Source organism: Strigops habroptila, chromosome 1 (assembly GCF_004027225.2).
Source record: "Strigops habroptila isolate Jane chromosome 1, bStrHab1.2.pri, whole genome shotgun sequence".
Taxonomy (NCBI): Eukaryota; Metazoa; Chordata; class Aves; order Psittaciformes; family Psittacidae; genus Strigops; species Strigops habroptila.
The window spans coordinates 51,956,818-51,973,530 of NC_044277.2; the positions used below are offsets into that span (position 1 = coordinate 51,956,818).

The 16,713-nt window shown below is 36.5% G+C and overlaps 1 protein-coding gene across 1 annotated transcript in view; it reads left to right on the plus strand.

Annotated features, from left to right (window-relative positions):
* The window catches only part of PTPRM (protein tyrosine phosphatase receptor type M), a 443,651-nt gene that overhangs the window by 291,353 nt on the left and 135,585 nt on the right, over positions 1 to 16,713 (plus strand). Inside the window, exon 14 of the mRNA XM_030477498.2 lies at positions 1,543 to 1,617. Within this exon, the coding sequence (XP_030333358.2) occupies positions 1,543 to 1,617 (75 nt within the window). The remainder of the gene's footprint in view (positions 1 to 1,542; positions 1,618 to 16,713) is intronic.

Sequence of the window (16,713 nt, forward strand, 5' to 3'; positions counted from 1 at the left end):
TGGTGTATATATGTGGAAACTGCAGGGTTTCCACTCCCATTATTTTTTACAAGATAATTAAACAAACAAACAAACAAAAATCAGGAAGATATTTTTTGTACCAGTGGTAATAAAGGTTGTATTTTGCTTGAAATATGGCTTTCATATACCTACTCTTTCTTCAAGCTAAATGACTGTAAAATCTCAGCAGACAAAGTTGAAAACATTCCAAAACTCTTCCAAGTCTATTGCTATCAACTTTGTGGTGTTTTGTGATTTATATTAAGGCTATATTTCCTGATGTGACTTACAACACTGTCTGGATAGAAACATCTTGGTTATCTCCAAGGAATCCGGTTCTCAAGAGGGAGACATCATTGTTCTAATTTTGCAATATTGGAAGGCTTTTATTAATTATGAGGGAGAAAAGGATATTATAGTATTTTAAATCCAATAGCAACAGTAGTCTAGCAGCTACTATCAACACTGCATTTCAGTGTTGCAAAGGGATATTTCAAAATATTATGCAGCAGCAGTTTTGAGTTTAATTGTCTGCAGATGGTAGATGATCTATTTTCCTCACTCGTTGCCACATTTCTAATAGCAGCCAGGCTGTTCTATGTAAATGAGTGATCTTTCATATAATTTTGTCCTTAATTTTCCAATATTTTTTCTTTGCATCATTCTCCAGCTGCATCATGTTGGATCTGACCTTTTAATTTTTTTTATATTCTTTAATATATATGTATCATAGTGTGCTTAACCATACAGAGGCAATCATAGAACTGCTGGCAAACAAAGGAATACAAGATTTTATTAATATGTCAGCCATGGTAAGAGTAATCTGTACCAGTTAATGATTGTTACAGCTCTGACAGAGAAGTCTGAATACTTCAGGCACACAAACAATTCACATTTTTCAGCTGTTTTCTTGTCTTAGTGGCAAAACATGAACTTGAAACTCAGACCCCAAAGAGTTACATACATACCTAGCTAAAAATGTGCCAACTCTCAGTGGTCATTCTCTGTATGCTGAAAGTTAAGTATACGTGCAGTGTGTGCATTTTCAAAACAAAGACCAAAGTGGGTACAAGAAAAATGAATGTTAGCTAGCTCAAAAATACTTTACATGAAAATTACCTTTAAAAAAAATTCTAGGAAAAGTGTACTATTATGAACTAGGAAAACAAAAAGTGAAACTAGTTCAAATTACTTCGAAAACTTAATACTTAGAGTAAGATGAATAAGCAGTTAACTTTCATTTAGAAAGACCAGTGCTGTGACTAGCAGAGCCAAAGAGTCTCCAGTTCCTCAAATGCATTGTATGTAAATAATGTGCCTTAGTCCTCTTCCTGAATGAAAGTCGCATACAAAAGCTTATTAATTTGCAGAATAACCAAACTAACAACTGAAGATAAAAAGGAACTTGTGGGAGTTTTTTTGGTTTCTTTGTAAGAAGTTCAGACAATAAACTATTGACCAAGATTCTTCTTGCTGGCCTAGCTTCAGTCTGGCTTTTTTTTCCCTCATGCATGCTGACCTGGAAATCTTCCTTTGCCTTAGCTGCGATAATCGTGACTCAGCTTACAACACCATACATTCGCATCGCCCCTGCTGCAGGCGACGACCAACTAACAGGTCAGATGTTCAAGTATAGACAAGTCATCATGCCCATTTTGTCTCATTTTCTTTGGCTCCTTTTCCCTGACGATTTTTTCATTCTCTGCTCATGAATAGTTTTCTATGTTAAAAGTTTGGTTTTGTTTGTAAGTTTTTCTTCAGCTCCATAAGTGGTGTGGTTGGCACCAAAACTTACACGCACATCCCTCTATCTACAACTCCACTGCATGTGCCCATTGTGTGTGTGATATGTGGAATGTTCCTTCAAGCCTGATGTAAAGCAACCTAGTCTTGCTCCATCAATAAGTTAAATGACAGTTTAAATATAGATATATATCCGTGCACCTGTTTATTTTTTTCTGTTTTAATAGATCCAGACACTAGAATTTCTAAATCTTTTAGGCTCAAGATGTGCATGTGTAAGTTAGGACAAAGATCTTGCATTAATGGGTTGGGTTTTTTTACTGCAGAATGTTGGGAAGATCGTATTTTCTGGCAACATTTCAATATGCAGAAAATTAAATAAAGAAATAAAATGAATTCCCTTTTAATTATGTCATACATGAGTTCCAGGACTAAAACAAAATAACCTATCAGGTCACATATGGGAATGAATGAGGCTGTAAAGTTTTTAAATCTAATTGTCAGTGTAAACTCAGTATGCAAGACAATTATTAGGCTGTGTGTGGTTTGGAGGCTGGTTCAGAATGTATCAACAAATCTTTATGAACTTGGGGAAATTACTCATTTAGTCAGAAAATACTCACATGAATAAAGGTTTTAAGAGATTTGGAAATCTTTTTATTTTCAAACATAAAGAGCATTAAAACTCTAGAATCTACAGTGAGTTTGACAGAATATGTAACAGGGGAAGTTAAGACCTAGTCCATCAGCATTTAGCATATGATAAAAGCATTGCCTTTTATCAGGAATCCTGGCATAGTTATTTGGGAAGCATGTAAATGTTGGTACAACAATGTCTAAGGGTCAAAGAGGAGTTCAGATGCTTAGAATCTGGATACTGGTGTAGTCAATAGGAGACAGTTAAGTGATTCAGCTTGTGATAAGAGGATTAGTGACATGTCTGCCACAGCTTTTAATTCTGGGGTATGTATTATAATAACAAAGCTGAGTGATCCATTATGGCCAAGTTGCCATGTCAATCAAGACAAAATTGTTGCATGTATATTTGTATTATGTAGTAACACATGAACTAACAAAAATAACATATTCAAATGATGCCAGGAAGTACTAGCTTGTTCTTGTTAATGCTCAGTCCAAGTACATTTTTATAGCTTGATTATATTTTACTTCAGAATAGAGATAAAGCTTTGAAGAGAGAAAGAACATCTCTTCCTTAGCCTCAAACTTCAACAAGTTTTGATTTCTTCATTGCAAAATTCAAATAAGTTTACAGACATATAGCTAGCACAGGACAGCCAGCAAAGTATCTGTTTGCTTTGTCACTGGTGGCTCATAGCATTGGCACTCTCTGGTTGTCTGTCAGATATGTGACTTTAATTTCCTTTTTAAAAAGAAATAAAAATAAAAAAACCCCTGTTCTACCAGAAACTAATTCTATAGTGAAAAAGAAAAGTATCAAATGATACATGCAAACAGCATTTATGGCTCTCTGTGAAATGTATTAAAAAGCTTCTGAAATCCTCTCATCATTTTCACAACCCCTTTTCATGCTTGAAAGACTCTTTCTCAAGTTGCCACAAATGCAATAGGGAATGAAAAAACCTCACCCAGCCCACATGGTTGGTCCCATGACAGTGACAGGAATTCATGGTTTTCTACAGAGACATACTGTGTAGGGGTCTGTTAGGCAGGCTTTTCTACCGTATTGCAATACAGCAATAAAGGTATTGGCAGTATCCATGAGGAACCCAAAGATTTTCTTCATGGAGATTTACAGGAGTTGGACTGGACATGGGGAAGCATGGCTGCATACCTGAATATTGTTACCAATTTTGAAAGATCTTCTTCTTCAGAAAGATCATGGTAATACAGCTCAGCTTTCAAGCCAACTCTTCTTGCACTCATTTCCTCCACCCTTGTCATCAACTCATCCTGGCCTTTATGGGTGCAGTTCATAAACAATGAATTACTAGTTCATCTTTGTTTTTCTTTTCTCCTTCCTTTTCATACAAAAATAAGATGATTTCTCTTTATAGGATTACCTCCTATTTGCCTTAAATATCTTGACAACCAGTCCTTGCTTCAGTACTCCTTTGCAGCCTATAGCAAAGGGAACTTTTCCTTGCAGTTGCACTTAAATACCTGCAGTGTAGTTGTCCTTAAGTTATAGTCTAACATAACATGCTGTAAAGGCAACTGTGTGATTTTAATTCTTACAAGACAAAATAGGCAAATTATCACTGATGCAGTAACTTAGTATCTAAGGAATTGAAATTTGGGGAACAGTGTTTAGCTTTCAGTGTTAACCTTACAAAAAGTAACTAACGTGACATTCAGTCAATTGACTCTATCTTCAAATATATAGGGAGAATATTTATCTACCATCTGTCAGCCAGGAGAAAAGACCATGTATACATGAAGCATAGTAGTCCTCATGATACCATCTTCATGTTTTCATAAACAAATACACTTCAACAGGGTGGTTGAAATCATGTAGAAGGTTAACAAAAAACTTAGCACATACATAAGTGACTGTATGATTTTGACTTTAAAGTTGAGTAACAAATCCATGTTTTTGAGAAAGCCTGAAAGCATTTGCAGTTTGCTTCACTATTTTGTAAGAGACACTTCATGTAATAGGTTTAAATTGTCCATATTTGGTATTCACTTGGCCCTCATCTATTTTGTTCTGTCTGCATTCTGATAAAGTAGCATGCTTGGAATTATGATTAGAGTGTTCATTCTTTCAGGCATTTTCTTAATTGTTGAAATATGTCTGAGCTACTTATGTTTAAATTAAAGTATTTCCATTTGTGATTTAGTGGAGCAGCCACTACTTTAGTGGATATTATTAAGACTGATTTCCATAGAACGCCCTTTTTTACCACCCATTGTTAATTACACATGCAGCTGGAAAGGGAGAGTTCTGTAATGTACACTCTTTGTAGATTAAATTCTTGGTACAAATCAGATACAGCAAGATATGTCAGAAGTTTTGCAGAATGACTGATATTTAAGAATTGGGAAGAATTTTTTTAAAAAGATAATGGCAATCTTTCTTAAAGCTTAAATTATTTTTACCTGACATACCTTAAGGTCTAGGTGAGCAGCATATTTTATAACCATGTTAAAAGTGTCATAAAATAATCCCAAATGGTTTCTTCTCCCTTATGAAGTTAGTAGCATAATAAAATACATAGTGTATTTAATGCAGAGCAAAATTTATTGCTGTAGTCTGGGTCAGATTCTATTCTTAGGCATTCCACTGTAAAAGTGAAAAAAAGCAACTGAAATCATTGATTGATTGATTAAATCACAACCTCATTGGATTTTCTTTATGTCAAGGGATTTATTCGAGATTAATACTGCATTACGGAAAATACAGTTTGTTTATTAACACAAAAAGCAACAGCATGAATTTGAGAAGGAGTGTTTTCCTATTTATCTAGTTTCTTGTCCTTTACAATGCATTTGAGGTATAGCAACATGGGCTGGACAGACATTCACATTCATTTTTCTCCATCCTGAACCATGTAACACTGATTTAGATGTATTCTGACATGTTGAAACTTGACGTGCTATTTTGTGTAATGGAGAAGCCATGATTTCCTATTTGAGACTACAGTTCTTTCTGTTACAACAAAACTATGTGCTGATTTGTCTGTCTGCAGGTTGAATACGCCATTTTAGGAGTTTATTCTTCTCTCGATTCTTCTGTACAGCATTTATATCAGTGGGAACTGTCAATAGTTATCCAGGGGAAAGTGAGCACCTGTGTGGTGTAATATCAAAGCCATATTATGAAGCTGTTGCATGGCCAAGTGGTGAGGAAAGCAGAGTGAGAATGGATCTGACTCTCCAAAGTGAAATTCTAAGCCTGTTTTTACATGATGGCCCCAGCAATTGTTGCACTGATTGTTCAGGAATTCTGGTCCTCTTGCTCAGCTGGACAAAATGCAAAGCAAGAGGAAATCTTCCTACTTTCTGCAGCACTGGTTGAATGCATTTCAATGGGCTGGAGTGTCACTCGTGATTTATTGCCCATTTTTGTTCTTTTATGTGTTACATTTGTCATTTTTGCAGTGACAGTTTCATCTATAAAACAGTATAGTTACAAGAAAATGTTAAGAGGATACAGGAGTGCCATGGGAGCTACTGTTGCCTTTTCTCCTTTTTTTTTTTTTTACCTAGTACATTACGGAGTCAAATGTCAGGTTTTCCGTGTTTAAGACAGTGCTGCCAAAACATCCAGGATTTTGAACTTAAGTACATTTTCCAACCTGAAGAAAAGCTGAAGCTAAGCAATTAGACAAAGAGGACCTAAAAGTAATACCGGTAACAATTCACAAATGCTGAAATAACCCATAATATAAATACAAGCCCTTTCCAGCTGTAGACAGTAGAGAACCTGGGCTGATAAGAAGTCAGTTACCAATTTGATTCTCTTAGAGATATTAAATACACCAGTTATGTTTTACAATAATAAGAATTACTACAAGGTTTTCTGAAAATGAAACCTTAGTTTTGAACGTGTTCAAATCATTACAGAAAAGCCAGAGGCACTGATCAGGGGTTCAGGACTCCTTCCATTCAGCTCCTCTCACCCTGAACCAGTTGGGCTGGAGACAGTGGGACCTTTGCAACTCTCTTGCATAAATAGGAGAGTAGGAAGGATAAACTGCAGAGGGTCATAGCAGCAGTTCTGCTCTAGCCATTGATGCTCAGGGTTGTCCAAGGAGGTATGGGTTCATCACCACCGTGGCACTGTATCACCAGAGCCAGCGGTGTTACAGACCTGGGACAGAAATAGCTGGAGAAGATCCCATAACCTAGATGAAAGTATCAATCTTTCAGGGAAAACCTACTGAGGTGTTAAAAAGTTGTTTACCACAGAGTTAATAGTCAGTCGTTGCAGGAGCTGTGTTACGTCCCTCAAGTACACAAATGGTTTGGAGATTTGAGTGTTCCAGTCCATAGCTGAGAGAAGAATGTGATTCCGAGTGTCAGTCTCAAATACCCCTTTCATGAAGAAAGTGAAACAAACTATAAATTAGGCCACTAACAATGAGTCTGTTTGGTTCATCCTAGCTTGAAAAAATAATCTATTTGCTCAGTAATGTATAATCTTAATATGAGGATATCTGTGAGATTGTTTGAGTTTGGACTGGGGGAGAGCACTCTCCTTAATCTCATTACAGAGAATGGGAACATAAAACCCAGTCATGAAAATGACAATATGAATGAACTGACCAGGATAAATTCTTAACAAACTGAAGCAATCTTTGCCATCTGTGTAGTACTGTTCAGTGTCACGTCTAATCCAAAATATTTCAGCAGCAGCAATCTACAGAGAAGCAGAAAATATAAAGTAGGTAATTTTTAGAGCACGTCATATAGTGTGCTGTTTCATTTTTGTGTAAAAAAAAAAAGCCTCTGATTTTTACATTCAAAGCAGGACATGTTTTGCATGTACCACAATGAAAAATTAAGGAGACAAGAAAAGAGAGAGAAACTCAGAGATATAATTAGTAACTAAAAAAACCTGTGAATTTCAATGTTTCCCATCTGTAGTTATGGACTGTATTCATAAAATGCTAAGCAATTAGAATTCTAATTTGAAAGAAAATGTGGGACCAGTTGTGGGTAAAATAACCTGTAGTTCTTAGGAACTGCAAATCTGGCGTTTATATCACTGGAGAGTTTAACAAATGTGTAACGCAGTATTACATAGATAGCCCTATTCATGTATAGGTGAACATTAAAATGTGTTACGGTTAAGAGTAGTACAGCGAAGAGGAGAGTAATACTGTTGACTTTAATCAAAAGACAGAGAACATACTACCTTGGGCAAACTCATGTTTCAGCAATTCCCTCAGTTTAGATTCATTGAAATAACTGAAATCTTAATAAATATATAAGCTGCATTTGTCTGCTTGGAGAAAAAACTCAAGCACTGTGCAAGCTGTGACTGTAGTTACTGATGGGTTTTTAACACTCACTTCTCCAGTCATTATACCAAATGTCCTTTTCTGCAGTAATGGGAATTAGACTGCCAGAGCAAATAATTTTAGAGCTCTGGGAAGAGCATTCAAGTATATGTGTGCATTTTCAAGTCTTTATTTTCCAAACCTTTGAACTTTCATTTCCTTCTTTTAATCTGATTTTCTGTTATTGCTGACCACTAAGAAGTTTTTGTGCAAAAAGAAAACTTCCATACAAACAAAAGCTGAGTCACAGTTTTGCATAAAAGTGAATGGAAGTTGCTGTATTACATGTTTTCAGGCTGACAAGAGAGGAAATACATCAGTTTCAGGTTCTGTTTCATCTTTCGAGTGCACATCGGAAGTACAAAGGGAAACAGGAAACGTGGTAAATTGTCACTGGTCAGAAGCAAACAACATATTCATGAAACCTTTTTGAATCAAAATTATTATATTTTACACTTTTTAGTATGCATCATTAGCTTCTGGTTATATGTGTGTCCATAATTAAAAGTGATATGAAAAGAACTGATGAGAAAAATGGCTATTTAAGGCATTCTTAATCAAATAGGGCAGATGGAGTTTTTTATGTAACCCCTAAAACCTATGGGAAATATATGATATATGAAATGTAAATCAGAGAGAACCATGCAGAGGAGGCCTAGTCTATTCTTCTCCTTGTATTAGACTTGGTGCACCTAATACTGCTTTGGTTTAGACAGGTTTTTTATTGGCAATACTGTAACTGCTTCTGAAATGTGAACAAAAGAACTGCTACACTGTATTGGCACAGTTAGAATTCTGTGGAATTTTTTTTCCTTTCTTATGCTGATTCTGCTTTGCAGTTCTTGCAGCCATCGTTCCTGCCCCAAAACAGTGTTGACTCTGGAAATGCTTTAAAAACACAGTTTTATGTCTTTTTCCCTGCTTTTTATGAATTTATCACAAATACATTTTTAAATTTCTTCGTGAATCACTGCATGTATAATTCCATTTATCTTTGAGTAGAATGAGCTATGTTATGCTCTCCTCCAAGAAAATACATGGATAGTAAGTAATGATAAGTAAATTCTGAGAGTGTAATTATTTGTGAAGGATTTGTGAAGAACCCTTCATAGGTGATACAATGTAGAGGGAGGCTGGTAGTGGAAATTAGCAGGAATGTCAGCCTCATCTATGAGCCAGTGGCAGCACAGGCCAAAAAAATGCACGGATATTCAGACCTACCAATGGGATTCCTATGTTACATTGTCCTTCTGCCCGCACACTGCAAAGTAACCAGGTCTTCACTGACTTTCAATTTGGAGCTGTTCATCAGTGTTCCTGTAATTAAGTCCTCAGTGGCAGCAAGTTCAGAAGACAGTACCTTACTCCACTACTTCCTACCCATAGCTTCAGCTTACCCAGTTCTCTTGCTGGATGTGATCCCTTGCATTCATGTACGGAAGATAAAACAGTTGTGGTTTTCCATGCTAAGAACATCTAGTTCTGTAGCTGAGCTTCAGCCTGAGTAGGTCAGCTCCAGAAACATTACTCTGATCTGACTTCACATCTTCCCCGCCTGATGGAGGCCAACTGAGTACTAGAAAAACACATTTTACATCTCCTAAAGAGTTGTCTTCAGGCTACAAATCCACACCTTTCCTGTTTGCAGAAGATAGAGGAAATAATAAACTTTCAGCAATGTCTGATATTTCTTGACACTTTTCAGAACAGTTTCAGTAGTAGATCTGGTGTTGAAAGCATGAGAGTCAACCAGAGGTCTCCTTTGGCAATAAATGAAGTGTAAGTGTCCTTGGTGAGGGTGATGATAAATTATCCAGTGTTTCTAAAGGAGTGGCTAGAAGGTGGTGCTGACTTGCTTAGAAAATGTAGGTATGGACAGGATCAGTTGGACTGACTGCTTTCGTTTTCTTGGAATCAATTTGAGTCACTCTTCTACCCTGAGTATTGTTGACTTGAGGTTATCTAGAGAAGCATAAAATCAAATGTTTCAGGGCTAAAAGCTTCCCTTGTTGTACATTATACCTTTAGGACTTCTTGTTCACACAAGTCGGATTTATAAGATGCTGTTGCACTTCCAATGGTCGCAGGTGGTACCTTTTTCACAGAGCATCAGCTGGTAATGAGCCCACATTTCAAAATACTGAGACACCTGCAGTTCCAGCCCTTGTTGGTGCCTCTTTCTCAGACCTTCCTATTCAGTATGAGACCTACATGGATACAGCTAATTTGATCCAAGTATTTTCTCATTGCTCCTCAGTCAACCCTCTTGATCAGAAATTTGCATCTCATGAAGTCATATTGACCTTTGCCTGTTTGGTTAGTTGGAGAGCAGTTTGGTAAAGAAGCCGAATTTCTTCTTTCCATAGTAGTCAGGGGAATTTTATCTTTTATTTCAGTGGCACGTACTGTCTTTCAAATATGTTGCCATGACCTTTCTCTTTTTTGACACAGAGGTCTCTGATGTGCACCATTGTGTCCACTTCTTTGGCCGCACAGAGTACTTACAAATATGTAACTAGTCTTGTTTCTTAATAAAACAGACTAAAGTGTGTATGGGTAGTTAGTGTTAGGGACATTGGAAACCTTAAGGTTCCAAAGACTTCATATTTTTTTCTTTAGGAAATCATTTATTTCCAAGAAGGATGTACATCATGTCTGTATATTCTAGACTGGTTGTGGTGTAGCTGTTGAGCCTGCTTTAAACATCTCTTAATGATCTCAGTGCTATTAAACTGCAGGAACTTGCACTTTCTTTCTTCCAGTATGAGTGAGGGCTTCCAAGTGCTTGGGTGCCCACTGGAAAGGAAAATTTTTATGTATTTTAATTATGTAAATTTCCTTGATAAAGAGGAAAGAGGAAAAAAAAAGAGCTAGCAGAAAGTTTGGAGGGTTTGTTGCAAAGGAGAAAATGAGCTGTTTGTCAAGGCTCGCTTGTTTGTTTTCTTGTATGTCCTTTTTCAGAAAACACAGTTGCCAGAAAAATCCAGTCTAAGGAGCCTGGATTAAAATCCTTTTAAAAAATATATTGTGATGAGACGAAAAGATGTCAAACTGGGAACTTTATTTGTTTTAGGCATGTTTTGTAAAGAATGTTATTATTCCTGACAACCAGAAACACAGATGTTTAGCAAAAAAAAGTCTTTTTGCTCACATGCACCAACGTGAATCATCCACCAGTAAGAGATACAGTTCATTTGATAGTCAGTTAAATGAGTCATATTCATCAGTGAAGTAGTTCTTTGCATTTCTTTTCATGCTGTTCTTTGTCGCTTATATTTACATTTTTGTAAAGAATATCACAAACAAAATTAATAATTCATAATTATTGTTACACAGTGGAGCCTTATTTTGATAGTCCCTTCTTAGCACAGATCTTTTACCAAGGCTGGTTTTGTCCTGCATTTAAAGAACACCCAATAAACAATATACCAAATCAGCATGGGTGTCTTATGGAAGTACAGAAATCTTTTTTAGGCAATGAAGATCTGTACACAGCAATATGTATTGTACCCATGATAATAAATTACATAGAAGGTACTTTCCTGCTAAAATATAAGTTCTGATTGTCCTCTTTCTCAGACTTTCAAGAAATAGATTTAGTGAACACTTAACATGTCATAGGAGGGAGAATACAGGATACATTGATTTCAACACTTAAATGGCTCCTGTGCTCAGCAAAACAGAAAGAAAACATAATCCCTACCCCATAGAAAAGTAGTTTATACATGTGCATTTCCAAAAGAATCCAAGAACAGAAAGGGAAAAATACTGTAAAAAGAGAAGTAAAGCAGACCTTACTCTGAAGTAAAAAAGCATTTACAAAACTAATATATTCAAGGCATGGAGTAGGGAGAGAAAACTGAAAAAAATACTGATCAAAACCACCTTCTGTCACAAATTATACCCTGCCCAACACCACCTCATAACTTCTACCATATGGACAAAAAAGCAGTGCTGTTTCAAAGGAGAACTAGGAACACTGATTTGAAAGCTAACAATGAGGAAGGGGAGGGAGAACTTTCTCCCTTAGCTGGAGTTCTACCAGGAGTAATAAAACAAAGACTTTGTTAGCAGAATACATGCTGGCTAGCAGATGAGGAGTGAATGCCAGTCACTTACAGTATAAACAGACTAACCAGGGTGGTAATTCATTTCATCTACAAATCTGTATGTGTTTTGGGTCTTCTCCAAGACAGCCACAAATCCTGGCATCTGGAATGAACTTGAAACTCAAATAAAAAGCATGTTGGGCTGGCTTGTCTTTCATAACACCAGTAATGCTGCTACAGATTTAAAAATAAGGGTACGGTTTTCTGCAGTCATGGGGGATATGGGGATAGAAATGCTGAGGAAATTTCTGGAGGAAACTGGATATTTTACGCTACTGCCCCATTCAGGTGTATTTTGCAGTCTGTGATATAGGATTGTAATTCTTGTTGATCATTTGACGTTTATAAGAAGGACCTACCTCTGTGGAGCACCTCTTTTCGTATCAGTAGCACAAACATATTTGTGTATCTTCTTTTGTCATACTGCATTTATCCCAGCCTTTTACTTTTGGCACCTCTGCTTTTCCTACCTTTATGTTTATGAACCTTTATGTTCCTTCCTTCCCTGGAACACCCTAACCATTATCATTCATAAAAATTCCATCATCCATAAAAATTCTATCACTCAAATCATTCTTGAGATCTGTTTCTACTGTGTTACTAATTGGAAATACTGAGTGATGCCAGCTAGCTAAAAGAGCAAGAAGGATAGAAGTGTTCATTTATTTGAGCATTGTAAATGCATTTTCTTAGGGGTATTTGCCTCCCCCTCCCACCTGTGACTGCTGTGCTTGCCAATTACAGCCTAGCTCAGCTAGATGGTATGCTTTTAGTGGCAAAGATTGCTTAGCTGTGTGCTTGCACTGTTCTTAGCACAGTGGGCTTCCCAATCTGATTTAGAGCTTCCAGATTCTACTATCATACAAATAATAGAGAGTAATAATTATAATAGCCTTTGTAATTTGTGTTGTCCTTGGAGAGCATGGGCAGAGACTTTAAAGACAAGTTCTCTGATCTTTTCAGTCTTTTTACTTTGTGGTAGGGACAATAGGATCCTAGTGATGGGTCTTCTAAGGAAGCATCACACCTCTCTGCCTCCCTTCTGCCTTGTACCATTTTGCATGATTTCTGCCACCTAATCACAGTGCAGCTGTCACACAGGGGTATAATGTTTCATTTTCCTACTCTGTGAAGTAAGTTAAAAGTAGGTGCTGAGATGTGATAGTTGAATTGCATTGCTGGCAATAAAAAAAATCACGGGCTAGTTACTAACACAAGTTAGTTTCAAGTTTGACTGGAAAAAAGGATGATTGGGACTAACTGAATTATTACTTTAAGGCCCTGTAAAGTTAAGCATTACATCAGTCACTGGAACACCTGTGAATGAAATATAGCTGTAAAGGCTTAAAAGTGACTTACCAAGCAAGTACCTTTTGAGCTACAGAAAGGAAGTTTAAAAGGTGGCAGATATGCTCAGCCTTGACTGGGAGAAATAAAATTACACCAGTATAGTTAATTAAAGGAAAGGATTATTTGTTGACTCAAATAGAAGAAATGTCTGGATCTTTTAAAGATCACTTTGAATAAAACTATAGCTAGTTTTTAGTACTAACAGCCTTAATCCTTTCTTCAAAAGAATAGCTAGCAGCTCCTAGATTATTAAACAAGGATTACTTTGTTGGTCATTCTTTACTATAAAATGCTCAGTCATTTCTAACTACATTTTTTTTAAGGGATTAATAAACATTGAAAAGCAAGTCCAAACTTTTTTTCTTTTACAAAGAGAAAAGGATAGTTTTTGTTCAATTTGGTAGAAGTCCATTTCTTTTACTGAAGAACATTTTCAATGATTTTGAAAACCAAAGTAACGCTTGCATGTGAGTTAAAAGAATGGTATTTTGCTTAGCTTCTTCATTCAGTGAATAGTCTTAGCTTCCATTTTAATGAGGAATAGTTCAGCTCAAACTTTTCTATCCATAAACTACCCGCAGGAGATTATTGCTTATGAATTTTTGGGGTTGATCAATAATATGGCACTTGTGCCTTCTGAATGAGAAAGAGAAGGGAAATGTTCCAGCCAAGAAAGTGACAGAACCATTTTCTGAAAAGAATTATTCCTATAATACTAATACCAGACCTGTATTCTCTGTTGAGAACTAGAAATTCTTCAGAGACAGAGGAAAATTTTTACCTGGTCTTGTTACCCTTGGTACAGAAATAGAAATTTCATTGCACGAAGTAATGTAAGAATTCACAGTATGGCAAACACTAAATATTAGCAACTAGAATATAATTCAGTTCTCAATCTGAAGAGGACGTAAGATGCCAAGAAGTGGCTGAGTAATCACTAAACTTCAGAAAAGGAGATTCTAAAATTAAGAAAAACGTAATTAATAGGTTAGGTCTGACGGAAAAAAATGAAATAAAATCCTTAGGTGTTTCATGGATACTACTTAAAAATATTATCCCTGGATCTTGCGAAGTATTGGACATAATGGGACCCATGAGGGAAAGTCATTAATCAGGCCAGCTGAATACCATTTTTTTCTAAGTGAAGAAAAAAAACCCAAAAAACTTTACATTTAAAATGCTGCTGTAGGGAAAGCCACAAAGAATGGGCAATAAATAAGTAAGAGGGAAATTGAAATCACTGAGATTAATTAGAAAAGTAAATAACTAAATGTATGGAGCCAAACAATGTTACTGTCTTCCACTTTATTCAGTGCAGAAAGGCTGTAGAAATGCTTCACTGGGTTTTGTGGCACCTTGGGGTTTATCTAAAAGTGTATCTCTCTTTTTCACTTCTGGCAGGAAGCGCTCTAGTTCTCATCAAGTAAGGACTTTCCAAAGTCAGCACCTTAATCCTTTTTAAACTGTCAGGAAACATTTCCTTGTCCTTTCATTTTCTAAGTAGCAACCTTGAGCTGTCCAGTGCTCGCTGCTCTTTGCTGACCTATTGTTTTTCTAGAGGTGGACCACAGTGTATGTGTCAGTTTGGCATTGACTCTTCTAACTACACTAGCCCTGGCAGTCTCAGTAAGAAAACAGGATGATCAAAGAAATAAAAAATTACTATGTCGGACACACTTGTTGAAACAATAATAACAAATAGAACAAAACGCCAGGACTATAATATCATGATACAGTAGAATCATTAAAGATCATCTAGTTCCAACCCCCCTGCCATAGGCAGGGGCACCTCCCACTAGACCAGGTTGCTCAAAGCCCCAGCCACTGTGGCCTTGTGCCTTGTATAGTGTATAGTTAACATCATTTATGTAAACTATATAAGTACATATATATACGAATATATGTGTGTTAATATTATTACTCAAAATAAGAGTGTATAGTTAACATTATTTCTGTAAAGAAAGATTATATTTCACTTAGCTGTTTTAGTTGAGTCAGTACAGCAGAGTAAAAGAGAAACCACAGCATTGTTTTTGTAGACATATGATATAATTTTTTACAATCTTCCTTGAAAACACACAAACAACACTAAAAGCACAGATTGACATTGAAGTTTATCAAGTGACAAAACAAATTTCGGAACTACTGCCCCTAGCTGCTTCAATACCCTTACACACAGTTCACCTTTCTCTCCATGGTGCCAGTGCAATTGCCTGTGTGGCTATAGGTTAAAAGTGAGTTAAGAAGTAATTATGATGTGAGAGTCAAATACTACTCTGGACCAAAATCTACCTTTCAGACAGAAACTAGAGAGAAGTAAATTGACAGCTTTTATCATAGCTAACGCACTTTAGAGTTTAATATTATATGCTGTACAGTATGTTTGTTAAATAACATGGAAGAGTGAGCAACTCTTGAGCAACAACTCTTGAGCAGCAACTCTTGAGTATGATGCTAAGTGATGTGGGTTACCAGAACTCAAACAGGACTCTAAAGGATTTCAGCAGAGCAAAAGCAAAATGAATAAAGAGGTAGTGCCAACTCAAATTTCAGTCTTGATAAATGCTGTGTAGTGTTCAGCAGAGGTAAATTTGAATTACTTTTAACTCATACAAGGTTCAAAATTGAACACTTCACTGAAGAAAAGGATGCAGGTTTCACTATAAACAGTGCACCAGTGGCCTTTTCAGTGTTCATCTGATGTCAAAAGAAACCCAAATAGAATGCTAAGGGAGATAAAGAATGGGGTGGAACACAACAATTTTTACAAATCCTGCTGTAGAAAAACTGAGGTAAGTTAAAGGAATAAACAGTATTAAATAAAATGAAGAAAGTTGATCCAGAATTTATAATACTAAAAGGCTCAAGGGATGTTCAAGAAAGGTGAAAGGTGGCAGTTTTAGTTCATTTACCCAAATGGATTTTGGAACCCACTGACACCAAGAAAGGTGCCCTAGTCAGTCAGGGAATGAATGAGATGCTGAATGGAACTAAAGGAGAATGAGATAATGCCGATCTTGGGGGTTTTATAATAATTAATTATAGGAGTATTTAAAAGGCATGTCAAACATCACATTTACAGTTTAAGACAATTTGTTATGAGTTAAGCTGAGTCCATCATAGTGGGAAGCTTTATTCTATTTTTAAGTCAGGCTGGCATTACATGCACTTTTCTTAGACAATTTGATATGATCCTTCACTTCAATAATCAGTAGATGATGCAATATGGTGAGTTCCAGAGTCCTGGTGTTAGGCTCTGTATCTCTTCTAGTGTAGGCTTTCTTTGGAGAATTTGCTGTAGTGGTGGATTCCCCAACTTGCCCTCAACTCCCAAGAGGGTGATGCTTTGTGTCATTGAAGGCATTTCATGAAAGTTGTGCTCCATGATACACAGAAAGTGTGTGTGCTCTGATAACAATTTCAGTATTGTCTCCTCTGCCTAGTGTAAGTCTAGATAGTTCCACTGAAGTAAGAACCCTGTGCTGTCAAAGGGAGACTTGACACTGAGATAAAACACATTGGGT